At 48.0% G+C, this 24,540-nt stretch overlaps 13 protein-coding genes across 13 annotated transcripts; 6 read left to right on the top strand and 7 right to left on the bottom strand.

Annotated features, from left to right (window-relative positions):
* Positions 1–320: 320 nt before the first annotated feature.
* Positions 321–4,380, bottom strand: FPOAC1_002576 (uncharacterized protein; the record flags this gene model as incomplete). The annotated part of the gene is made up of 3 exons (XM_044847152.1): positions 321–852; positions 904–3,965; positions 4,024–4,380. 3 exons carry the CDS (start codon positions 4,378–4,380, stop codon positions 321–323), a joined length of 3,951 nt encoding a protein of 1,316 aa, XP_044713068.1.
* A 1,013-nt stretch (positions 4,381–5,393) lies between these two features.
* On the top strand, positions 5,394–6,371 carry FPOAC1_002575 (uncharacterized protein; the record flags this gene model as incomplete). Its single annotated transcript, XM_044847151.1, has 1 exon — positions 5,394–6,371. One exon carries the CDS (start codon positions 5,394–5,396, stop codon positions 6,369–6,371), a length of 978 nt encoding a protein of 325 aa, XP_044713067.1.
* A 67-nt stretch (positions 6,372–6,438) lies between these two features.
* FPOAC1_002574 (uncharacterized protein) lies at positions 6,439–7,287 on the bottom strand (the record flags this gene model as incomplete). The annotated part of the gene is made up of 1 exon (XM_044847150.1): positions 6,439–7,287. One exon carries the CDS (start codon positions 7,285–7,287, stop codon positions 6,439–6,441), a length of 849 nt encoding a protein of 282 aa, XP_044713066.1.
* A 241-nt stretch (positions 7,288–7,528) lies between these two features.
* On the bottom strand, positions 7,529–9,053 carry FPOAC1_002573 (uncharacterized protein; the record flags this gene model as incomplete). Its single annotated transcript, XM_044847149.1, has 4 exons — positions 7,529–8,278; positions 8,329–8,813; positions 8,863–8,898; positions 8,948–9,053. The coding sequence occupies 4 exons, from the start codon at positions 9,051–9,053 to the stop codon at positions 7,529–7,531; spliced, it is 1,377 nt and encodes a 458-aa protein (XP_044713065.1).
* Positions 9,054–9,555: 502 nt separating this feature from the next.
* Positions 9,556–11,130, bottom strand: FPOAC1_002572 (uncharacterized protein; the record flags this gene model as incomplete). The annotated part of the gene is made up of 1 exon (XM_044847148.1): positions 9,556–11,130. The coding sequence occupies one exon, from the start codon at positions 11,128–11,130 to the stop codon at positions 9,556–9,558; it is 1,575 nt and encodes a 524-aa protein (XP_044713064.1).
* A 406-nt stretch (positions 11,131–11,536) lies between these two features.
* FPOAC1_002571 (uncharacterized protein) lies at positions 11,537–12,649 on the bottom strand (the record flags this gene model as incomplete). The annotated part of the gene is made up of 1 exon (XM_044847147.1): positions 11,537–12,649. One exon carries the CDS (start codon positions 12,647–12,649, stop codon positions 11,537–11,539), a length of 1,113 nt encoding a protein of 370 aa, XP_044713063.1.
* A 771-nt stretch (positions 12,650–13,420) lies between these two features.
* On the top strand, positions 13,421–14,681 carry FPOAC1_002570 (uncharacterized protein; the record flags this gene model as incomplete). The annotated part of the gene is made up of 3 exons (XM_044847146.1): positions 13,421–13,591; positions 13,643–13,759; positions 13,809–14,681. The coding sequence occupies 3 exons, from the start codon at positions 13,421–13,423 to the stop codon at positions 14,679–14,681; spliced, it is 1,161 nt and encodes a 386-aa protein (XP_044713062.1).
* Positions 14,682–14,734: 53 nt separating this feature from the next.
* FPOAC1_002569 (uncharacterized protein) lies at positions 14,735–15,757 on the top strand (the record flags this gene model as incomplete). Its single annotated transcript, XM_044847145.1, has 3 exons — positions 14,735–14,843; positions 15,188–15,237; positions 15,293–15,757. 3 exons carry the CDS (start codon positions 14,735–14,737, stop codon positions 15,755–15,757), a joined length of 624 nt encoding a protein of 207 aa, XP_044713061.1.
* Positions 15,758–16,259: 502 nt separating this feature from the next.
* Positions 16,260–17,475, bottom strand: MIA40 (Oxidoreductase; the record flags this gene model as incomplete). The annotated part of the gene is made up of 3 exons (XM_044847144.1): positions 16,260–16,806; positions 16,859–17,225; positions 17,283–17,475. The coding sequence occupies 3 exons, from the start codon at positions 17,473–17,475 to the stop codon at positions 16,260–16,262; spliced, it is 1,107 nt and encodes a 368-aa protein (XP_044713060.1).
* Positions 17,476–18,172: 697 nt separating this feature from the next.
* FPOAC1_002567 (uncharacterized protein) lies at positions 18,173–19,078 on the top strand (the record flags this gene model as incomplete). The annotated part of the gene is made up of 3 exons (XM_044847143.1): positions 18,173–18,305; positions 18,366–18,436; positions 18,503–19,078. The coding sequence occupies 3 exons, from the start codon at positions 18,173–18,175 to the stop codon at positions 19,076–19,078; spliced, it is 780 nt and encodes a 259-aa protein (XP_044713059.1).
* A 212-nt stretch (positions 19,079–19,290) lies between these two features.
* Positions 19,291–21,447, bottom strand: FPOAC1_002566 (uncharacterized protein; the record flags this gene model as incomplete). The annotated part of the gene is made up of 3 exons (XM_044847142.1): positions 19,291–20,019; positions 20,377–21,357; positions 21,412–21,447. 3 exons carry the CDS (start codon positions 21,445–21,447, stop codon positions 19,291–19,293), a joined length of 1,746 nt encoding a protein of 581 aa, XP_044713058.1.
* Positions 21,448–22,124: 677 nt separating this feature from the next.
* On the top strand, positions 22,125–23,336 carry FPOAC1_002565 (uncharacterized protein; the record flags this gene model as incomplete). The annotated part of the gene is made up of 1 exon (XM_044847141.1): positions 22,125–23,336. The coding sequence occupies one exon, from the start codon at positions 22,125–22,127 to the stop codon at positions 23,334–23,336; it is 1,212 nt and encodes a 403-aa protein (XP_044713057.1).
* Positions 23,337–23,865: 529 nt separating this feature from the next.
* Positions 23,866–24,497, top strand: FPOAC1_002564 (uncharacterized protein; the record flags this gene model as incomplete). The annotated part of the gene is made up of 3 exons (XM_044847140.1): positions 23,866–23,969; positions 24,024–24,430; positions 24,490–24,497. 3 exons carry the CDS (start codon positions 23,866–23,868, stop codon positions 24,495–24,497), a joined length of 519 nt encoding a protein of 172 aa, XP_044713056.1.
* Between the last annotated feature and the right edge of the window lie 43 nt (positions 24,498–24,540).

The following is a 24,540-nucleotide window of genomic DNA, read 5'->3' as shown; positions in this document are numbered from 1 at the left end:
TCTAGTATCGTAAGCCCCTGGATAGCATCACTCAAAATAGACATGTCGCAGCCAACTGCCAAGAGTGTCGTGTTGAACAAGTGGGATGAGAACGATTGACTATTATGTATGTATCAAGTCTAACTCCACCGGCATAATGTACATCTACTAAATCTCCGGCAGACCTTGACTTCTGTCTGCTCAACTCCCATCTCCAACCAATAACTCCTCTCTTGTCTAATAAATGCTTAATCTAAAGCCTTTCGTCTGCTCTAACCCCAAAAGAGACAGTCAATCAATCTCGTACACAAACTTAGGAATATTGCTGCCAGACGTAATGTTTAGGTCCTTCCAGCTCTCCACTCCTCAATCTTTCTTCGTCGCTCCTCGACCTTACGCTCAAACTCGGCAACCTTCTCGAGTCTCTTCTTCTCCTCTTCCTCTTCCTTCTTCTTCTGCACAATGGCACGACGGACGGCCTCACGCTCGAGCTGCTCGGGTCGTCGCTCGGCGATATCACGGGGTTGGTAGTCACTGAAGAACTTCTTGAGACCGACCTCGATAATCCAGCAGGCCGCGTAATCGATGACCATGACGGCTGTCATGTTGGTCTTGAACTCTTCAGAGAAGGGGACGAGCTTCATGCCCTCGTTGATGTCGGGGAAGAGCTCGAGAGCGCAAGCAAAAGCAAGACCAGAAACACCGACAATACCGTAGAACATACCCTTGTTCTCGGAAAGAGACTCACGGAAGGGACGACCCTGGTAGTTGATGGCAAAGGTGGAGATTTGTTGGATAAGCTGGAGGAGGTAGACGGCTGAGTTGAGCAGAGAGGGCGCGAATTCAGCCTCAAGATCGACATCATCGGAGCGACTGTCAAGCGTTAGCATTTGGTTTTGGTACCTTTAGAGTGTCACAACTTACGGAGCAAGTCTTTCGCAAAGGCGGGCAATGTAGATCAGAGTGGCAATGTGAACAGCAAACTGTCCCAGGATGGAACCGATGATGTAAACGTTGAAGATGTTGGGTTGAGGACGTTCCTTGCTAAGACCCTCAACGACACGGGCGCGAGAGATACTGAGGAAGCAAACGGACATGAGCATACCACTGATGGTATACTGAGTGTCACCAAACTTGATACCCTCGAGGTACAGAACGGACAAAGAGTAGGCCGTGATAAGACAGTTGAGGGCAAGGATCTTGTACATCTGAATGGTGGCGACGAGAGTGCAACGACCTTGACGGATGATGTTGGGCACCGCAACGACGTTTCGCAGCTTGGAGGTGAAAGGAGCAGCGACGGAGGCATCACCAAGCTTCAGAGTAGGTGGCTCGTCGTCTCCCAATTCAGCCTCCATCATACCAGAAGCAAGCTTGTCGGCAAATCCAGCAGCCTTCTTCTGAGCCTCATTCTGACGGTTGTTGGGGCCTGCATCCATAAGAGCCTGAGCACCGGGAGAAGTGATGGTTTCGAAGTTGTCGTGGCCTTGAGACTTGGCGTATTCCTCAGGAGTCATGCCCTTTTTCTGAGCCTCACGCTCAATGGCCTTTTGGAACTGAGGGTTCTGGGGTCCGGGAGGGTACAGGTGAGCAATCATAGCAGGAACTGGGGGAGCGGGCTGGTTAAAGCGCTTCATGAGGTCAACCTGCTTTTGGTACATCTCCTTCATCTTGGTGTTGCGAGAGTGCTCGGCGATGCGGGTGAGATCCTCAGGGGTTCCGTTCAACAAGGCGATGCCAATGTGAGCCTGCTTTAGAGCACCAACATCGTTGGTACCGTCACCAGCCATCAGAGTGTAGTAACCCATGTCCTTGAGACCAAGGAGAATATCTTCCTTCTGTTTGGGGGAAACACGAGCGTAGACCCAGGTGTAGCGGAGGATGTCGTTCCAAGCGACCTGTCCCTTGAACTTGGCAAGAGCATAACCAGTAACACAGATATCCTTGGAGCGGATGATCTCGGGATCAATGTGCTGGGTAGGATCAACCTTGATGCTGACCTTGTCATCGACGCTTCTCCAGATAAGGTGGTCACCATTCGAGTTGTCTTCAGGGGCATCGAGGATGAGAACATCACGGTCAACGATCTCGACCTCACGGGCGACATGGACAGCAGTAAGAGGGTTATCTCCAGTAATCATGACAACGCGGTGGCTGCTCTCGTTCAACATCTGAACAGCCTCCTTGGCATCATCCTTGAGAGGACAGTGCAAGACGAGGAAACCAGCGAAAGTCAACTCAGACTCAACCTTCTCGCGCTTAAGATCGTTGATCTTGCCAGAACCAAGCTCAGTGTCAACAGTGAGTTGCTTGTACGCGAGAGCCAGAACACGAGAACCCTTGCGAGTGAAGTACTTGTAGGTCTCTTCGTAATCTTGGGGAACAACCTTGAGCATCTTTTGAATGGTCTCGGGCGCGCCCTTGACACCAGCGAAAGTACCCTTAATCTTACGTCCAGTCTTGATATCGTTTCCGTGAACCATGGCGACGGAGCTCTGACGCTTGAGGGCAGAAGAGAACTGGAACCGGCGCTTGATCTGAACGGTACCGTGGGTAGTACCAGCCTTGTTGGTGCTCATGAGAGTATCGTTGCGACCAAGAGTCCATCCGAGAGAGGTAAGAGTAGCCTTTTCCATAGGGTCACCAACAATGTCTCCCTCGTCAAGCTTGACAAGAGCATGGGCGGTAGCAAGAACCAACTTGGTTTCCAGAGAAGCGTCAGTGACAACAGTCATGGTGGAGTGGGCGCCATCTTCCTCCTTGGTGTCCTTGATTTCATCCTCGTGTCCAAGAGCCAATCCAGCAATACCTTCAACGACGAGGTCCTCGCCGGTCAGGGTACCTGTCTTGTCAAAACAAGCCACATCGACACGGCCAGCGTAGGGAATTCGGAAGGGTTCAGTACAGAAGATAGCCAGCTTGGCCAAAGCAGCCAAACTAGTGTTGACGGCAAGACTCAGCTCCATGGGCAGCTCGGGAGGAACAACACTGGTGACAATCAAGACACAGTCAAGCATAAGCTTGGAACGCTTGCGATCCTTGCGAACACCCTCGTCCCAAACATACCAAGAGGCAGCAATGGCGAAGATCAAGAGGAAAAGAATGAAGAACAAAGCCTCGGCGTTGTTGGCAGAAACTCGCTCAGTGGAGTAGATCATGGTTCGGACAAGGTTACCCTGAGAGGTCTCGAAACCGGTCTTCATGACAATGGCCATGGCACCGTTATCCGGGGGAGGAGGAACGCCAGAGGCAAGCTTGGGCTTCTCTTGATCGGGGTTTCCATGGGTGATCTGGAGAACCTTGGTACCACCCCAGAGGAAAGCATTCTTGTCGAGGCCTTCAACATCCAGGGGAACATCGGCGGGACGAAGTTGGATCGAATCCTTGAGAAGAGGGGTACTCTCACCAGATAGCATAGCCTCGTTAACAATAGCGGTACCCTCGACCAGAAGCATATCACAAGCAACACCACTGTCTTCCTTGGTACGGTTGACAGAGACGAGATCACCAGGAATGAGCTGGTCACTTTGAACCTCGGTCCACTTGCCCAGACGGAAAACCCACATATCGTAGGGCTTGATGCTCATGCCACGGAACTCATTAAGGGTGCGCTGACGCTGCCAAACGACAGTACTCTCGAAAACGACAAGCATGAAGAGAGTGAAGAGCGAATAGTACCAGTACTCATCGAGCATCCAAAGTCCAACACAGAAGATCTGGAAGACAAAGAATGGTGCAACGGCGTGCTCTTTGAATAGTTCGGTAAAGGTGGGAACGGGGATATCGAAAGTGTTGGCTCCATAGTGCTGCTCAATGCGCGACAACTCGGTCTGGGTTTGGTGGCCCTTTGAGGTTTGGAAGTGACCGATGGAAGGCTTGGGCTCTTCATCGATGTCGTACTTGAGGGTGTGGAAGGTCTTGGTATCGGTATCGTAGAGGAAGCGACGCTTCTGGAAGAGGAACGAGGTGTTGAGCTTACCACCAGCCTATCATAACGAAGTTAGTAAGTGTTTGAGGTGTTTCTCAAGACCAGAATCTCTCTACCTTATCGCGGATAATCTTGCAAATCTCGGCAGTACCAGCGTTTGCAATAGGAATAACCTTGATCAACTCTGCATCTTGGATATCCTTTGCCTTTGAGGCGGTGAATTTGCCCTCAAGATCAACGCTCCAGTGTGTGCTGAGCCAAGTGAGGGCTTGGAAAGTGATGATAGTGCCGACCCAGACAGTTGTCCATTCCTCTGCGCCAATGTACTTTCCGTAGAGCTCGGGACTCAAGTAAAAGGCGAAGAAGACTGGCCAGACGATGGTGAAGGGCCAAATGTAGGTATGAAGGTAGAAAGACAACGGGCGCAGCAGCTCGGCGCTCTTAATTTGAGAATTGTCGACGAGGGGCGCCATGATGGGCGATGGGGGGGTTGAGACGGGTTGTCTCTATATGGGGGGATTTCTGTTGAATATCGACTCGTATCATTAGTTGAGGATGGATACCTCTTTTCGAGTTGTTGTCGCCAAAGTGGCCGTATTTCCCAATTTCTCTGTTGCAACCTGCAAGTCGCGATCTGTACTTTTCGTCAAGGGTAATCGATGGTTTACCCACGCCGCAGTATAACTAATGGGGACAGGGGGGCAACACCGGCGACTCGGAGCTTGCCATTCACCGATAAGAGTCACGTGATGTATATCGTGATAATCTCACGGTTCCAAATGTGTCCATTACTTTCTTGATAACCTAAGGTCCGTCCAGGTCTAGACTTCTGACACGAAATAAGCTGCTTACTTGGGTAAGTAGGTAGGCTACTGGGTAGCAGAAAAGTTGGCCGCCCAAGTCTTAGGATACAAAAATAAACAGCCTAAGAGGTCTGACCTAAGTAGCATAAGCTGCCCTACTAATTTCGTCCCTTATGCTTTTAGCTCTGTTGGGGTGATGGATAAATCGTTAACTACTTACTATTCTGACAACTCTTTGGTTGGGTTGGTTACCCGGGAGTCGATATATCCAACTACCTACCTTTTAATACTCGTACCAATGCCATATCTAGATCTGTCTAATCCATCTTGGGTAATTTTCCCTTTCGGATATCATGTCAACCATAATGATAGTATGAAATTCCCAGGTTACAGATCCAAACGAACTGTCTAAACGATGGCCCATACGAGCGGTCCAATCGAGCACGAGATCCTCACCATGAACATTACACGCAGACTCCATAATACAACTGTGCATAGACCATGGAAACAATTCTGACCAAGACAACGCTGTTTGGTCTTGACAATACATTCCGAGGCATCAACCCCTCAAATAGCTTGATTCCCCGAGTTTAGTCTTGCTGGGGTTTGGCTTTCGTATCAAGACTACAAGTCTCCCTCATACTGCTAAACATAAACAGCACATATAACTACACATTCACACCATGTCAGTAAACAGCCTTCAATACGATTTTGAATTCGCCGAGGCTTTGGCCCTCATCAAGTCCGGCCGCCCCTCCATCCCTCCAGAAACAGCTCTCGATATTCGTCGTAACAATCACGCCTTATTTGCCAAAGTATTTCCTGAACCACCACCTTCAGATATCATCGAGCAGACGGACTACAGCGTCAAAAGCTACGATGGCGCGCAGATCCTTTTGCGCCGTTATGTTAAACCAGATATCCTAAATGCCAAAGTACCTCAACCCGCAATTCTAGCAATCCATGGAGGTGGTTTTGTATCAGGCACTGTGGAGATCTGTGGTGGGCTCAACGCAGAAACGGCACTTCAAACAAGTAGGCCAGTGTTTGTTGTTGACTATCGTCTTGCGCCAGAACATCCTTTTCCAGCGGCGGCGGAGGACAGCTTCGCAGCACTCAAATACCTCTCGGAGCATGCAGCAGATCTCAACATCGATCCTAAGCGCATCTGCGTACAGGGAGAAAGTGCAGGCGGTGGTATAGCCGTGGGGGTTGTGCTCATGGCCAGAGACAGAGAGCTCAACCCCCCAGTAGCAAAGCTGATGGCTGTGAATCCTGAGTTGGATGATCGAACATGTTATCCAGCAGACACAGAGTTTCTCAAGTTCACCACATGGACACTCCACCACAACCAACTCGCCTGGAAAGCATACGTAGGACAGGACAAAGCTGGCAAGGAGGAAGCAGACGTTTCACCTTATGCGGCACCGGCGAGAGCGAAAAGCTACAAGGGACTCCCTTCGACATACGTTGATGTCGGCACGCTTGACTTGTTCCGAGATGAGGACCTGGAGTTTGTGAAGAGACTAATGGAAGATAATGTCGAAGTTGAGTTCCATCTCTGGCCTGGTGTACCTCATGTATTTGAGTTTCTAGGACCTGGGACGAGATGGCATCAGCGAGCCAAGGAAGCACGAAATGACGCACTCGCACGGTTCTAGGTCTATATTATAAGGCATAGCAGTTAAAGTGGTTAGATGGGATTTTATAAGTTATTGGCTACCGAGATCAATGCTTTCCTAGGAAGCCAACAAGAAGCTCAGAAATTTTCTCAGGCTGGTCCTCCGTTGAAAAGTGACCAGCATCATCCAAAATAGTAAGCTGCGATGTAGGAATTGCATCGTGTAGTTTATGAGCCCAATCCACCACTTGCCAAGCATCATCTGCACCCCATATCAATTGCACAGGTAGCTTAGCCAGCTCTCCAAGACGGGGTGCCACTTCCATTGTATGTCTAGGATCATAGTGTCGAACTTGATGCTCGAATAGACTGGGTTGTCCGATGGGACCGGATATGTAGTTGAGATAAGTGTCGAGACTTGAATGCTCGAACTTTGTCGAGTTTTTGACTGCGGATAGTAACCACTCCTTAAAGTGGTCTCTATGTTTGTCGCTATCCGTCTTGATAAGAGATTCGAGGCCGTTTTGCATTTGTTCCTTCGTCCGTTTAGAGGGATAGCTGTCGAAGCTCACGACATCGATGAGTGTGAGAGACAAGACTCTTTCGGGTGAAAAGACAGAGAAACGCTGCGCAATACCACCTCCAATGTCATGAGCAACAATATGTGTCTTCTCTAACCCCCATAGTTCCAAAAGGCCCTCTAGGACAGAAACCTGACCTGTCATGGAAGTGTCGACAGCTGGGTTCCAAGGACGCTCAGACACACCGAAGCCGAGAAGATCAAAAAGGTGGACTTTATAACCGGCGTCGACAAGCTTAGGGACGATGTCGCGCCAGATGAGGGATGAAGATGGTGTGCCGTGAAGAAGAACGACAGGTTTGCCTTTGCCATAGACACCGTGGGCGACACGGCTTCCATTAATGAGGGCGTTATCTGTGGCAATTAGCTCGATCATGATTGGTATTTTGCGATTGATGAGTCTGAGAATGATGATGTGATTCTTTTCTGGGTTCTTATAGTCATTGATTAATAATGTTTGCCGTGTCGTCTGAAGGGCGCATCTGCGAGCGACCAGGCGATGAAGCCAAGATGACGAAACTTCACTGATGAACAGCAGAAGAGAGTTGGTAACCCCGAGTCGGAAGTAGGAAAGCTTCGTAAGCTATAATTAGGAGAAAGATGGCTTTGATAGCTCATCAATCGGCTGTCACTCTTTCGATAAACCTGACTTTGACACCCGTCAACATGGACAAGAAATATGAACGATTCTCGTCTTCAGGCGGCACAACGGCCTCAATTTCAAACTCTTTGACAAGAGCAGGAATGACCTTGAAGACTACAAGCTCTGCCAAGTGCCGTCCAGGGCATGTTCTCGCGCCACCGCCCCAGCTCAGACTTACACGCTCCATGTTGCGTGCTACATCAGGGTCTGTGGTCAACCAGCGGTCTGGTTTGAACTCATCACAATCAGAGCCAAAGATATCTGGATTCCGATGCAGTGCTACTGGGTTGCAGCCAACTGTTGTGTCGGGTGGGAAATAGTAGTTGTGAAGATGAAGACCACCTGCAGGTACTTTGCGGGGCAGGGACATGCTGATGACGGGATATAGGCGCTTGGCTTCTTTGATAAGAGATTGAGTCTCTGGTAAACGTGTTGCACTAGAGTAATCAATCGGGTTGTTCGTTTCGAGGATTTCACGGGATACCTGTTCTTGTATACCCCCATTTGAGCCAAGCATGGCGATTATGGACGTTAGAGTCGAGGCCATTGTCTCGTGGCCAGCGCCAAAGTTGGTGATTACCATTTTCCGAAGATAATTCACCGTAAACTCAGGCTTGGATTTGTGTAGTTGGATGAGATCCTTTAGAAGATCTTGACGATCATCTTTGTGATGTTTGGATTTCGTGGCTGCATTGATGCGCCGCGACGCTCTCTTGCCAACGTCCTGTAAATCATCAGTATTGTGACAGGGATTGCGAGTAGGGACGAGCGTACAGGAAAGAAAGGTCGAAAATCTTTCGGGGGCTGGAAGTTGACGCCCCAAATGGTACTAAAGAATCGTCCGGTTGACTTTGACAAGAACTCGAGTTTGGCAGCTAGAGGAAATAGTCCAAAGACACTCTTTCGCCTCCATCCATGGTAGGCATGAGTACCAGAGCCGTTATCAGTACCATTCTTTAGCATGCTGGGTGACCATGAGAGAACGATTGCGCTGAGACATTCGACAGCGATGATGTGCATCCATTCGTTGAGTTCGACCTGGGCACCATTCAAGCTCTTTAGTTTGGCAATGGTGCGCGTGAGAACCTCGTCGACAGCAGCTTCGTGTTGTATGAGACTAGAAGTTTGATACACTGGACCAATGAGGCGACGTTGGAGACGGTAGCGTCTTATATCTCTCTCTGATAAAAGATCGAGAGTGTCTGGGAATTCGGGATTGAGGTGCCAATTGATGTGAGGTTTGTTGAGAGCGGTTGCCACTACACGAGTTAGCATACTCGGACTTTTGTCTGAAACAGTTGATCATACAGTAAAAATCCGACTTTTCATAGCCACTTCCACTGCCTTGAAATTATGTTAGTTTATATCTTGATGTTCGTGGTTGATCACGTACTGTAAATAGCATGGAAAGCTTCCTTTGTATTAAACCAAACTTCATTCGGTCCAACGCGCACAACAGGACCATATTTCCGGTGCAGAGTCTTTCCCAGATACGCCATCCGCCCATTTCGGGCATTATAAGCGTGCCAGAAACTTGAGATGGCAGCGAGTCTTGGTCCAGGAACATGTGATAAAGGATGGAAGTATAGTCTGTAGATGGCGATTGAAGCCACCAACACCAAGAAAGAGCAAACAATTTTGGCGAAGAAGCTGACTAAAAGACTACCTAGAGTCATCATCCAGGTATAAAAAAGAGAGAAATCCATGGTCATGACTTGTGAAGCATCACATCGGATGACATGTACTTGTATGAAGTGACAGGTGAAGGAGTGAAGTTATTATCTAGTATCTAGTTGCTTGGACGAAAAAAGTTGACATCCCCACATTCACATTCACATTCATATTCACTCAAACCAATTCAAGTCAGATCATTTCAACACAAACAAAATGCAAATTGCTTGAATTGGTTTGCATTTATATGGATATATTTGTCAATTACAATCTAGTGTATATAATCGTTACTTTTATAATTCTTTAATCTCAAGCCTTGCTCTGAATCTGTTAAATAACTTGCTTTGCCTTGTTTTTTCTCTCTCGTTCAACTCTCAACTCTTTTCTCCATTTCGTTCCCCAAATCATCAGAGCGATCAATATGGGACATCCAAGGATATACAAACCCCCAATAAGTGTAAAAGCCCATCCCACACCCATAGCATCAATCATGGGTATAATGGCAGCACTGGCTCCAGCTCCCACGAGACATCGTGTCAAGTTATTCGCCGCACTCGCAGTCCCTGCTTTTCCCGGATGAATATCGATCAGCAGCGAATTAACCGTGTTATTGAATCCGACGATGCCCACGCCCATCAGTCCATTAATAACACATGGCACAGCGACGTTCGTCTTTGCGTTAACAGCCCAGCCCCAGCTGATTACTGTGGCTGCTGCGAGCATAAGAAGAGGAAATCCAATCTCCAGACGTGCGCGCTCAATAGGGAAAGCAGAAAGATCTTGCTGCTTGTTTCTCTCGTAAGGAATACCAAGCTTATCGCAATGGCGCTTGTAGTTCCGGTTTGTAAAAGAGCCCACGATGAATGCTGCGATGATTGACCCAGCGGCAAGAGGAAGAAACATAAGTCCATTTTGAACTTCATTGAAGCCGTAAATTTCTGCAAACAGGGAAGGCATGGCGGCAGCTATGCAGTAGAAGCCTGCAAAGCATATGCTGCTGAATCCGAGAAGAAGACCTGTCTCTTTCTCAAAGAGCATGAGGACTGATTCAAGAACATTGGGTGGCTTGAACTTGAACTTCTTAGGTGTTGATGCCGTAGAGACTTGTCGACTTAGACCTGCTTTATCCGACCCAGCTCGCCTGCGTCGCTGCTTCAGAATTTGCAGGCCGGAACGGTATATCAAAGGTGGAACGATGGAACCATCACCGACGACATGACGGCAAGTCTCAGGATAAAAGACGATGATGAGGAAGAGACCAACACTGGAAAATATGGTGAGGAACCAGAATATGGATCGCCAGCCTAGATACTCAGCAAGCAGACCACCAATGACTGGACCCAAAGAAGGACCAAGAACACTGGGAACAGCTGTTATACCAATATACTGCCCTCTCTCAGCAGAAGTGACAACGTCGGCCACCACGGCGAAGCAAAGCGCAACGGTGCTAGCAGAGCCAGCAGATTGCAAACATCGAAGACCAAGCAACGCACCATAACTAGGTGCAAGGGCAAGACCAATGTTGGCAGCGATGTAAATCGTGAAGCAAACCACATACGCAGGCCTTCTCCCGCCGCTGTCGGCAAGTGATCCAATAAACATGGGCGTGATGCCTTGGAATATCATGTAAGTCGTGACCGTGAGATTGATCTGTGAAGTAGTGACGCCCAGATCCTTGGCTATTGCTGGCAGAGCAGGGAAGTAAATCTGAGCAGTCATGGGTGACAACAAAGCTGTTGTAGCAGCAGCCAAAACGATCAGACGTTTTTGCCATAGTGTGAAGCTCGAGTAGGGAGTATCAACTTCTGTATCTGTATCGGTTTGTTGCGTTTCATTGTCTTGGCAGGGCGGTAGTGTATGCACACTCTCGATATCATCTTTATGATCTGCAGTGGTGGCGCTCATCTTCCTAGTAGTTTTAGGATAATGGTGAAATGGATGTTTGATGGCATTTTGATCGGCGAAGAACAGAAAATCGATGAGATGAAAGACAAATTAAATAAACCCATCAGAGAAGCTGAATTGTTAAACATGCAGACCTTTTGCTTGGGTGATGATATGATAAGTGGGTTTGTCCACATCGTTTCGGTGCCGAGTCGGCAGACTGCTTGTAAGTGAGTGTCATGTAGCATGCTTACAGGGACTACGTATCAATACATGTCTCTGGATTGGTCACTGGAACTATTTCTCAATGGAGATTGACTTGTATTATGTCCGGTGTAAGAGCCTGGTTGACTCAGTTGGTTGCTCCGTACCTTGTATTCGGCGCCGACTGCGGGATGACTCAGGTGTTGCTGGAACAATATGCTATTTACCAGGATATCCTCCTCCTTTTCATGTCTCTCTCGGTTGTAAGATCAGGACAAGATCCACCATTTCGTCTTCGTTTGCCTTTGCCTTGAGCTCGAGAATCGACCCCAGACATGTAATCCGGCATGTCCTCCTTATTCTCTACCCCTTGATATTGGTCCAGATCAATGTCTACCATCCACGGGATCTGGATAATTAGTCCAGTTCCCATAAGTGCAGCATTGATAAACATAGTCTCCCCAGGTTTAATTGGTCTGTCATCGTGACTGTAATGGCAACATCGTTGCGACCTGTAAAGATCTATCCTCTCTTCCCTCTCCTTTTTATCCTCCCGAGACTCAAACTTGGAACCACGCAACCGTGCCAAATTTTCAATCACAAATGACTTGTCGTTGTCGATGTCATTAAAATGATCCGGAATCTCTGACAATTTAGATCTCCACGACACCAGCTTTGCACCCCAACTCTCGTGAACGTGCCCGAAGCAATGGATCCGTGGCTGGGCTCTCGCAACTGCGCCGAATAGCTGCGGGCATCCGATACGTTCCTTTTTTGAAGTCATATCCATGATTCCGTGAGGTGGGCCGTGTGTTATAGCAATGTCGGTCCCCTGTTTGATGTCGAAATCGTGAATGCCGTCGTACTGGAAGCCCCAGCCACCGCAGTTGTGAGCAGGTGTATACGGACTGACGTAAAGCTTCAGAGTAGCACCATTGGGAAGTTGAAGCTTGTAAGTGCCCTCTTCCAAGAAAACAATGCCCTTGTCTCTCGCCTGCAGAAGTAGCTTTTTCGCTTCCCCGAACTCGCCAAACTCGGCCATGATGTCCTTGCTGATATCTTCTTGCTGTATCCTGCATGTTTCTTCGATCTTTTGCTTGTACGCCGTATCATCAAGGGAAAACTCATGGTTTCCTGCGATAGCAATCTTTAACGGAGCGTTGATGTTCTCTAGTAGTTGGATTGCCTCTCGGTAGTCTTTCAGTTTTGAGTCGTTTGTTAGATCGCCGCAGTGAATTGCCACGTCTGCTCGCTGTAGAGGCTCCATACCGGGCGGAAACATTTGTGCGTGGGTATCAGATAGTATTAGAATGCGTGTCTTGATAGAGGGCGTCATTGTGAATGTGTGAAATGTGGTATAACAGGTCAGTGAAAAGAGAACAAGGATGTTATCAACATGATGGAACTGTCACAGGGACAGCGATATTTATATGAGTTCGAGAAAAAGAACCTTCAATTAATCTTGTATCAATTTGAATAGTCCTGGGATAATTAACTCTCAAGGTCGTGCAGGTAACAAACAGTAATCCTCAAGGTTTGCGTTTGCAGTCATCAGCTCAAACTTTGTTAGAGATGCTTCATAACTTCAAATTTTAATCGAGGAATGACTCGAACAACGCAAACATGACCAAGGGCCGACATGTCGGAGATGGCAACAAGAGAGCCTCGAAGCCTTTGATGACCAGTTGCTATTCGCGCATCGACGACGAGAGATTACCTGCTAATATGATAGGACTTACTTTTTGTACCTGTAGAAACCATGATCTCACAATCCGATTCTCATAGTGTTGTTTTGGAATTAAACCAACTCTATTATTGCTGTCTCAAGTTGTCCGCGGAAAATGATCGGCGCTACATCTATTCGCCGCGGATAACTACCAATTGCCTCATGGACACTTATAACCCACTTCTGATCCATAGTCAACTACAAAGGATTGAACAATTCATTTAAATAACTCAAACATTCCGGATAACTCTTTTACCAGACAGTAACTTATAGCTCTCAGTTACACCCGACAAGTACCCGCGTTCTTCTTAAATCTCACCCCACGTTGAGCACTTTCAGACAGAACAACTCCAGAACGAGATATAAACGAGACATTCCAACATGGACTACTCACTCGAGAATCACAAGTCTTTTATCGGAAAGTCTATCTCAGAGATTCCTACACCGGCTCTGGTGGTTAATTTGCCGGTGCTCGAGAAGAACATCGACACTTTACATCAAGATGTGGAAAGGCTTGGCATTGGCTTTAGACCTCATGTCAAGACGCTCAAGGTACGTCCCATTTTAATGATGGGCGAATAAAACCAGCTTACAATCTTATAGACGCTCGAGGTGACAAGATTGATGATTGCAGGGGGGAAATACAAGGGCATGATTGCATCAACCATCCCTGAGATAAAGGGTGCCTTACCCCTGGTGGAAGAAGGTCTTGTGGAAGAGGTAGTATTTGGTCCGCAGAGTTACAGGCCGAAGTGTTAACATAATGTAGTGTCTTTATGGAATACCAATCTACCCAGGAGTTTTACCCAGGTTGATCGAGTTACGCAAATCGCTGCGTGTCCAGCTTATGGTCGACAATGAGCAACAGGTCACATTTCTCGAAGAGTCATCTTCAAGCAAGCAACCATGGGATATCTTTATCAAACTGGACGTTGGCTCGCACCGAGCCGGCGTTGAAGCCAACAGTGATGCTCTGCATCGCTTGGTAGAGCGCGCTGAAAAGTCCTCTGCCGTCAATATCTACGGATTTTACTGTCACGCCGGACACTCATACGGAGGCCGTTCACGAAAGGAAGCCGAAGAAACCCTCAACATTGAAGTTTCAAGCGTACTTTCCGCAGCCAAGCTTCTTCCTTCGGACCGTCGCCTTATCATTTCTGTTGGCAGTACGCCTACAGCACACGTAGTGGAAAGCCTCAAGGCGTCGATGCCAGAGAATGTCACCCTGGAGCTCCACGCAGGCAACTTCCCCTGCAATGATCTCCAGCAAGTATCAACAGGTCTCGTGGCCGAGTCGCAACAGGCCGTGTCGGTGGCAGCAGAGGTTTGCAGCGTTTACCCGGAGCGCAACGAAGCACTGGTCAACGCAGGTGTAGTTGCGCTGTCGCGTGAGGCAAGCGCCTTCAGCGGATTCGGCCGAGTGGTGGGCAGCCCAGCGTGGGGTCTGGTGCGGTTATCGCAGGAGCATGGAATCGTGGGTACGAGCGAGGGTCGAAAGGTAGATGAGGATTTCAAGGTTGGTCAGAGAGTTGAGATTTGGTGTAATCATTCTTGTATTGCGGCTGCTGCATTTCACGTGTATTATGTGGTTGATGAGGAGGGTATCGTGAGGGATACATGGATTCCTTGGAAGGGATGGTAAGAGTAATCAATTAAAGTGATCATCCATTGAAACCTGGATCAGCATCCAGCAACATGATTGAGCTCCCTGATTGGTCCCCCCATAATCTTGTTCCTGGCTCCAACTTCTTCCGAACCAAGCAAAATCCTGCTTTATTATCCCTGGATTGGACGAGGAAAGCTTGTTAGTGGATCTCGAGCCGCATACGTCATCGGCGAATTGCGGAAAGCTTCAAAAAGGTGCGTTGTCGATGATCTGCGTCACATGAAATCCCCATCCCATCTTTCTTCTCCTCCATCTTTTCTCTCCCTCCTCGATCACGATACATACTCTTGGCTTTCAAAACCCCTCATTCGAATATTTCCCGTTCCTCAATAACCCCTTAGGATCCATTCATCCACAGTAACTCAATCAATTTCACCCCTCATCACATTACCCCGCCTCCATCATCAGTAAGTATACACGTCACGTCACTAGAACGTATTTGTGCCCAATATCAGATCAGACCACTGACTTTTCCATCACAGTGTCTTACGCCGATATTGCTGCCAAGGGCCCCAAGCAGAGCCCCGAGGATGTAAGTAAACTGCTACTAAAGTCTTACAATTGTCCTGGCTAACCCCTCCAAAAAGGCTGCTGCCCCTCAACCTCCTCAAATCATAACTGACGAGTCTGCTTCCACCGCCTCTCTGGTCGACGTTGATATGCCTAGCGTGCACACCGTCCCCGCCGACTTCCTCGAGCAGGAGATCCAGACCGAGACTCAAGCAGCCCGCGTCGAGCGAGAGGAGGAGGCCAAGCAAGAGAAGCGAAAGCGTGACTCAGCCGCCTCAAAGGTCAAGGAGACAGACAACTGGCTGATCCAGCAGTTCTCCAAGCTGACCGATGGCGAGGCCACCGGTCTGACTGTCGCTAACCTGGCCACCGTCGTCAGCCTCGGTGCCTTCCTCGGCTACAAGGGCTGGGGCCTGTACGAGAGGGGCAGACTCGACTGGAAGGCCGTCTCTTACGGTGTCGGCATCCTCGCCAGTGCCGCCGCTGCTCAGGGTGCTGTTGGACGATACCTGTACAAGGGCAAGAAGGGTGGTTCTTCTTAGAAAGATGATGAAAGGTGTGAAAGTCAACAAAAGAGCACAGGTTGCGAAAGCCCTTGTGCAGATCAACTCCAGAGCTCAGATCCCAAAACGAACATCAACTCTGACTACGAAGAGATTACGCTGCGGGATTTCTTGAAGGATGGTTGAGATGGCAGTTTCCTTTTTTTCTTTTGCGTTTTGATGCACTACACTGCATTACTTTACTTTGTTTATAGTTTCACTCTGGCTGATACCAGGTTATTAACCCATCTCAATACATGCTCAGGCACGATACCAAGTTCAACAACCCCTCTCACTCTCGACATGTGATGCCAGAAAGTGCAAAGTGATAGACAATATTGAGATGTGATCGTGTCTATTAATTTCGTGGCTTCTGTTCCTTCTCAATCATACAGCGTTGGTACAGACAGATACGAGCACCTTTGCTCGTGCGAAGATCCCCAAATAATTTACAAAAAGTACATTTTCCACTGAACTGCGCCAATATTTTACTTTACACCCGTTATTGCTTCTTCTCAGCCTTCTTCTTAGCAGCCTCCTGCCTCTCAATAATCTTGATTTCGTCATTGGCAGCAGTAGCATCGTGAGCCTGTGTGATTGGCGCAATGACCTCCTTCTTGGGAACCTCGGTCTTGTGCTTATCCTGCCAGTACTTGTCGTTCACGGGCTCTTCTATAGGAGTAGCGACATCCTGGACCATTCTTGATCCGGAAGAAGCGGCCTCAGTGTCTGACTTGGTTGAAATAGAGGTAGTCTTGGTAGGTGTCTTAGACTCGGCAGGCTTAGACTCGGCAGGCTTAGACTCGGCAGGCTTAGACTCGGCAGGCTTAGACTCGGCAGGCTCTTGCGAATCATCGGACTTTGTAGTGTCGGCGGCGGCCTTCTCGCCAAATTCACGAGCAGGTTCGCCGTCGGACTTGAACTCGGCAGTCGTTGGGGCACCGGAGGGTTGCTCGTCGCCAAAGTCGGGAGTAGGAGCGCCATCCTCGTCATCTGCGAGTTCGGCACCGTAAATATCGGGGTACTTCTTGAAACATTCTTGCATTCCCCTGTTATCAAGTTAGCAAGTAACGAGTCACAGTATCATTCGTTATGACGTACTGGAACTTATCAATGCAGTCCATGCCCTTGGGTTCCTGTTCAGAGAAAACGAAGCAACTGAAAGCAGTCTTGAACTCCTCTCCACAAGGTCCATCGGCCATACCACCCAAGCAAGGGCAGTCCCAGTTGATCTCTCCAGTCTCAGGGTTGAAAGCACCCTGCTGGCCAGCCTCCTCTTCTAAAGCAGCGGGCGATCCATCAGCGGCGGCAGCTTGGGGGTTAGATTGTTGAGACTCGGGTGTCTTTGGAGAAGCAGCAGCAGCCTCCTCACTTTTAGCTTTGATCTGCTTGCGCTTCTCCTCTACAATAGAGTCGACAGTAGGGAGGTCATCATCGGAAAAGGCAGCGGGAGCAGGAACCGTTTTTGCTACAAGGTGTTAGTCGCATGCTTCCTGTTTCTCCCGAGCTATTCAAGCACACATACAAATAGCCTCATCAGCAAAGATTGGGCTTGTGTTGTAGTAGTATACGGCACCGAATGCCAGTGCCAATCGCACCAAAGAACCCTTGAAAGATCGGGGCTTGTCGGCAGGAGCTGTGGAAGCGAATCGTCGAGGGGCGGCGCGGATAGTGCTTGATCGCAAGCTGGCAATTACAGGCCTCGAGGCCGATCGCATGGTGTTTCGATACATCGTGTTGTGAGTCTAACGGAATGAAGAAACAAAGGGAATCATCAATTCGAAAGCGCAAAAAGCAAGAGATAACAAGAAAGAATTGGTCAGCAGTGGAGCATCGGGAACATTTGACGTCTACGTATTATGATGCTGGGCCCTTGAACCTCCGAGCTACCGGGAATTGGCTCCATCCAGGATTTGAGTGAAAAAAATAATGTAACCGTCATTTACCCGCCGCCGCATTTCTTTGTTATCGATAAGTGACCCTTTATCGGACCATGACGTTCCCCCCACCATCGATCCATAAGGTGTTTGATGTTGAGATAGTGCGCAATTCATTCCTGATCGATCATGAGACGCCTCTGAACCCTGTCAGAAGCCTTATTGAAGCTTTGAACGTGAAAAACTCAGCGCTTGGCTTTTTTAGCTTTTGAACTGTTGGTGGCTGATACATAGGGCCAAAGCTTGTTCACTAGACGAAGTTGGTTCAGGCAAAGCGAGACAGCGCAAGACAAAGCAGAAGCTGTCGCACAGGAAACGAGGGGAAGTAGTCCAGCTAGGGAACCGAGCTAGGTATTCTTCTTGCGAGGAAGAAATCAAATCTGACTCAACAGTGCATTGGTGTCTTTTCCAATCTTAACATCATCATCGTTCTTCAGCCTTCAAACGTCGCAAGCTACCATCACCACCACACGATACCATGGCCTCCAAGACCTTTGAATGGCGACCAGCAAAGTTGCTGCAAGACTACAACATCGGCCAGGACTTTGCTCTTCTTATTCTTAACCAGCCTTTGAAGAATGGCGTCAATCTGCGCAAGCTCTGGAAGAACTGTATGTAGCTCGCCTAAACGTATCGCTTCTACTTGGTTACTAAAAAAAGGGTCACCGCAGCTTCTGTGAGAGTCGCTGCAGATGGAGGAGCAAACAGACTGCACAAGCTATCGTCCTTCCATGGAAAATACGTAAGTATCACCGTTGTGAGACGAAAAGTTAAATTGTCGCAATGGCTTTGCTAACCAGTCAAACAGTCTAACCTTCAGCTAATCATCGGCGACCTCGATTCCCTGACCCCAACGGTCCGCGACTTCTACTCGTCGCAACCCTCCCCTGCGCAAATCATCCGCGACGCCGATCAAGAATCGACCGATTTCTCCAAAGCCGTCAACTGGATCCGCAAAGAACACGCCGGAATTGACATTGTCGCTCTCGGAGGTATTGGCGGCCGTGTCGACCAGGGTCTTTCCCAGCTCCACCACCTGTACCTCTTCCAAACCGATCCCGAATATGCGAGCGGCCGTGTCTTCCTCCTCTCGGGCTCGAGCCTGACCTTTTTGCTTAAAGCCGGCACGCATCACATCCAGGTCCGCGAGGATGGCGAGGAAGACGCCTTTGGCAAGCACATTGGTATTATCCCTCTCAAGGAAGCCGCCAACATTACAACAAAGGGATTCGAGTGGGACGTCGAGGACTGGCATACCGAGATTGGCGGCAAGCTGAGCACTAGCAATCACATTTTGCCCGATTCGCAGGTTGTGACGGTGACGACAGACAAGGATGTGCTTTTCACGGTAGCACTTAAAGAAGGCGACGGTGATGACGAGTGATCCGACTCTAAAGCGTAATGGATCATATTGTACCTTGTATTTATGAGCCCGCTTGAGAAGTACGGTATGATACATGTCGAAAAGAACAAACTCAAGACACAAAAACAAAAGGCAACTCCTGAGCGCCGCGCTGATTTCTTCTCCCCAACGTGCATACATGTCTGTAACCATTTTTACCTCCCAAACATCCACTCCAATTCAGGGGTTTTAGTCTATCGCAAGAAATGAAGCACCAGCCAGCAGAACAGAAAGAATATCACCACGCCCGCGGCAAAGATCCATTTATCCTCTTTCGCCCGTCGCTCCACCATACGGATTGTATCGCCACTGACACCCAATGTATTGGCAACACTGTAAAGTCGCTTCTGTGTACTCTTGAGCATCTCTCGCTGCTGGCCAAGATCACCCAGCACAGCCTGTCCACGTGCAATGTAATCGTCGAGGGCTTGATTTGTGTTCGAAAAGAAGTTCTGTTCCCTAAATGCATGTGCTTCGCGCATCTCATCTGGCGAGCCCGTTGTCAACGGTCCGTTGGACTGAGTTGGGTGTCGAGGTTGGAAAGTAGAGTGCGTATTGGTCGTCGTGGCGTTCGCATAAGGATTTTCCGGTGTAGCATTATACGGTCTTCTCCCTAGAAGCTCTGTGCGGTTCGCCTGATGCTGGGCATCGTCGCGGGCTTTCTTGAGGGAATCGATCTGGCCTCGGTAATCGGAGAGGTTCTCGCGAAACCTCTTGACCCGCGCAAAAGCCTCTTCCTGCTTCTTGGGGACAATCTCCTGGCGAGCGAGGCTTTGGTATTCGTCGAGAGTTTTTGTAAAGGAGGCGATTGAGGCGGACACGTTGCCGATCTCGGAAGGAGATGCTTGGGGTTTGGTATTGAGATTTTGGAGTTCGGCAGCCAGAGACTTGCTTTGCCGCAAGGCAGAATTGTATGCGATGTTCTAGTTCAAAGTTTAGCGATTGCGATTGAGTTTGGTGGGGATGTGGGAGTTACCATGATGGCGGATTTTACGTTAAAAAACTTGTAAGGGTCGAGTGACGTGCGATGACAACTTTCATCATGATTTCTTAGTGTAAGGGATACATGATGAGGCCAGATCTCGTGGGCCGGAATAATAACAATCCGTGATACAATGTCCTGAGACTTACCCTGTATCTCGAAGTCATCTAGGGAGAGGAGGAATTTAGACGTCCAGATTGTAAGACAGTTCAATTGTGTCTACTAAAGCCAAGACTACGACTTGCTAAGGTGACAACTCTAGTCTCTCAGTCCAGCTCGTTGGCCTTCCCATACTTACCACGGCCTTTGCTTTTGACAAGTCCATATTGATGTTAAACAAAGTCGTGGTCCCATCTCTGTGCGCAGTCACATCGCGATTGATCGACGCCGGGTATCCTTGTTCATCTTTGAACAGCTCAAAAAGGGCGCTATGGTCAATATTTTCTGAAGCGATCTTGTTTTGAATAAGCTCAGACATGCGTGCAAAGCGCACCTTGGAATCTGGTAACCAGCCTGGCTCATCGACTCCGGGATGTTCGAGAAGTAAATGATTAGTGTGCACCAGAATCCCGTTACTGTCCAAGTTGATCTCTTTGATTCCTCTACTGGTACACTCCAGTCCTATAGCTTCGCTTGAATCAGACACGAGAATATGTCCACTTCCAGCTGTCCCCATTTTGTACAACGTATTTGCAGCTTCTCGTGCTGATTTGGACTCCAGAGCAATCCTGAGAGCAAGATGGATTGGAAGTTTGATATTATCAACGCCGCGAGCTCGAATGGCGTTCAATGTTGTGCCGACTCCCGCAGAATTGATACCAATTTTGCCTATGACACCCGCCTCGGTAACCATCGAGATGTTGGGTATGTCCGTCCCAGGCTGAGAAATATGGCAGATGAGAAGATTTGGTGCCTGTTTAGGTTGCCAGTCCCAGTTCTGGGCCAGAAGTACTTGGCCGTTGGGTTGACGATATGCGGCACTTGTGCAACCATCATTTTGGATGGGAGTAGTAGGGTCCTCCGTGTAGAGACTGAACGTGATTTCAGTCCTGACATTTAGTGCGACGATATCCAAGAGGTCAACACCAGCACCATCAGCTAGCCCTTGTAGTTCCTCAGCGTGACGCGGAGATATGTTTTGGAGAGGCTCGATGTATTTCTTAGCCTCTTGACGAACAGCCTCCCAATTCATAGAACATGTTTCTTGGAAAAGCCATCCGTAAAATGAGAGAGATCCATTTACTTTGTCTTTAGCTGCGGCACCATGTTGATGACCAATCTATTCAAGATTATTAGTCCTGCGTCTCGAGATTTTAAATCACAGATAATTTACCTCGTATGGCGTTCCAGAACAGTGAACTTCTAACATGGCGAGTTCTTGATTTTGGGAATGAATAATGTTGATGTTGGAAGGAAAGTTAAACACAATGTCTTTTGCTTACTCCGAGTTTCGTAGTACCACACCGGTATATCTTTCTACCTACTACCTACTAACCAAGCGCGGGGGCTACATCTGGTGCCGATATCAAATTATGAAAAAAATCGTCTGTTCATCTGCGCCTTTTTGGTCATAGTATTTGAAGCGTGGGGTCAACATGTAACCATGATAACCCGCAACATGAGTTCCCTCCAGATGGATTTCGTTTCTTGGAATCTGTATGCAGGATATATAAGAAATAGAGACATTGTGATAGTCTTCAATGACCTCTTCTTAGCTATTATGCTTCCAAAATGTATGATTTATTAGTCCACGTCTATACTCATACAAACTTTGTCTGTCACCTCGATATCTCTGTGTCTAATTAACCAATACTGAAAAGCATTTGCGTGCACTCTTGAATGACTGATTGTTGATTTGAAGAGTTCGGAAGATGATGACCGGGTGTACTTTGGGTGGACACCATCGGATGCTAGAACAGAACTTGATTGGAGGCCGAAAGTATGTATTATCAATCTTCGGCTCTCACCTCCGATACTAAGTCTCGAGGATATTTTTTAATCATCACCAGATTTATCCATTAGAACTTGTTGAAGAATACCTCCAAGATGGGAGACTTGCCACATTTCAGTGACCAGATTGGAGGTTTCGACCTCTCCTCAATCCCTCCTGCTGACCCGGCTTATACTCCTCTTCTCTATCGTCTTAGAGAAGAAACTTTCCAAAAACGAACAACCCAAATCAGGCATGGTTCCCATCTGAGACGCTTTGAACGAGATGACTCGCTCAATATCCCATCTGCACTCAAAGAAAGTTCTGGAATCAACTTTGATCAATTCATGCGTCGATATGGATTGACTGGTTGCGTCGTTGTTCAAAATGGTGCTATACGCCTCGAAGAGTATCGGCATGGAAACTCCAAAGCTTCAAGGAACGATGTGCAGTCTGTCACCAAATCTGTAGTGTCTACAGCATTGGCTATTGCTCAGCAAGAGGGAAAGCTATCAGTCAACGATCCTGTATCTCGTCATGTCGAGGAGCTCAAGGGAACTGCATGGGCCGACGTCCCACTTCTCGCACTATCCAGCATGTCATCGGGAGTTGTTGAACAATCCGAGGACGAAAGACCAGCTGACGTACCAAACCCAATGTACGCAACCGAGCTCTATCCCCAGACTGATCCCGATGCTGTTATCAACTGGCTCAAAACCGCAAAGAAGGTGGCCGAGCCATGGGAAGAGTTTCACTACTACAACCCAAACTACTACGTGTTGTCAACAGCTATATCTCGTGCTACAAAAGAACCTCTCGACGAGTATATATCTCGAACCATATGGGAACCAGCTGGAATGCAGTACGATGGCTATATACGCACCACAGCCGCAGGTCACGTTGATGGTCACGGTGGCCTATCGGCCACCCTGACAGACATGGCGCGGTTTGGGTGTTTTATTCTTGATGGGATCAGAGAACAAGGAAAAGGACCAAACGTACCATCAGGGTGGTTCCAGGACATATCCGATGCCAAGTACAGTGTTGGAGCCAGGGCTCTCCATCAGGACAACTTTGTGTCCAACTTTGGCTATGAGAGCGGTTGGTGGACGACTGGTAGAGGCGATCCGGACGAGTACAAGATGGGAGATGACGGTACTTTCGCCGCTATTGGGATGTATGGACAGGCCATTTACATTGTCCCTGGGTTAAATACTGTCATCGCTGTTCAGTCTGGATATCCCGAGCATGATCTTGATCTCTTTACTAAGAATGCTGAGTTTGCGACATCGATCTTGAAAGTTCTGAGAGGGTCACAAAGCAAATAGGTATGTAGCTTAATAACAAACTCTAATGTGAGATGTGAGTCAGCTCATAGTTGTGTTACTCGGTGCTGCTAAGCTAGTCTGTATTTTCGACATGTCAAGGTTTTTCCTGGTTGAAATATTTTGACGGATTAACTTCCAATATGGCAACTGTCTAGAATCTCACTTTGTTCCTAGGAAGAAAAAATGTCAAATAGGGCTATGCCAACAGGACATGTAAATAGACTCTGCAATTCACTGGAGCTTTTGTGTGTAAACCACACTTTATTTTATTTAATCAGCGCAGAAAGTCCAAACCTAAGGGTATTGCTACGTGAATAAACCAAGTTTAAATTGTTTAGAGTTGTAGGCAACATCAATGCGAAGGTATAAGAAGGCATCTTTCCCACTGTTAGTCCCCGGCTCATCTCTTACACCCAAACAATTCAATCAAATCACTGAACGGCCTAACCAACGGGTAATATCTAACACCAACACTAAACGAAAGATTCATGAAACCGATTTCCATTCACCTGTCGAAGAAACAAACAAAATGAGTCCTCACTACAATATGGATGACACAAACTCCCTTGTGTCAGACAACATGTGTCTTGATACCGTCGAGGAACATTATCAGAGTTCCAGGAGAGAGCCCAAGTATGTACACAGCCTCGTTCATCAAAAAGGGATCATATCTAACAATGATTATAGTGACTATCAAATTGACCCTCTCGATTTCAATACTAAGATGTCCCTAACAGTTGACGCCCCTTCAGCTGAGACCTTCAATCCTGACATCGATATGGCCTTTGAAGTCAACACTCACTCGGTGGAAAATATTGAGGGCAACGATTCAGAAGGCCAAAACACCCAGCCAAGCCTGTTCTGCACAAGCGGCAGCGACTCCAAAACTGCCAATTTAGCTGAATGCTTTCGTGACTTACAACTCAAAGACGATTCAACGACCGAAGGCATGGGCTTAGATGACTTCACGGAGCTCCTATCAGACGAGATAGCCCCAAGCACTTCCTTTGTCCCTGGTACAAGTCAGGCACGCCGGATCTATTTAAGGGCCTTGCGTATGTGTAAGAAGATACATCGTCTGCCCAAGAATCCAGGTATGAGAGCTATACAAGACGATGTTGGCTCAGAATTCTTGTTTAATGCCGTTGTCAAGACGAGTGAGAAGGAACGATGGGACTTGAATAATAATAATAATAAGAATAAG

Source organism: Fusarium poae, chromosome 1, assembly GCF_019609905.1.
Source record: "Fusarium poae strain DAOMC 252244 chromosome 1, whole genome shotgun sequence".
NCBI classification, from domain to species: domain Eukaryota; kingdom Fungi; phylum Ascomycota; class Sordariomycetes; order Hypocreales; family Nectriaceae; genus Fusarium; species Fusarium poae.
The sequence above is the reverse complement of the archived record's forward strand: the minus strand, read 5'-3'. Positions and strand labels throughout refer to the sequence as shown.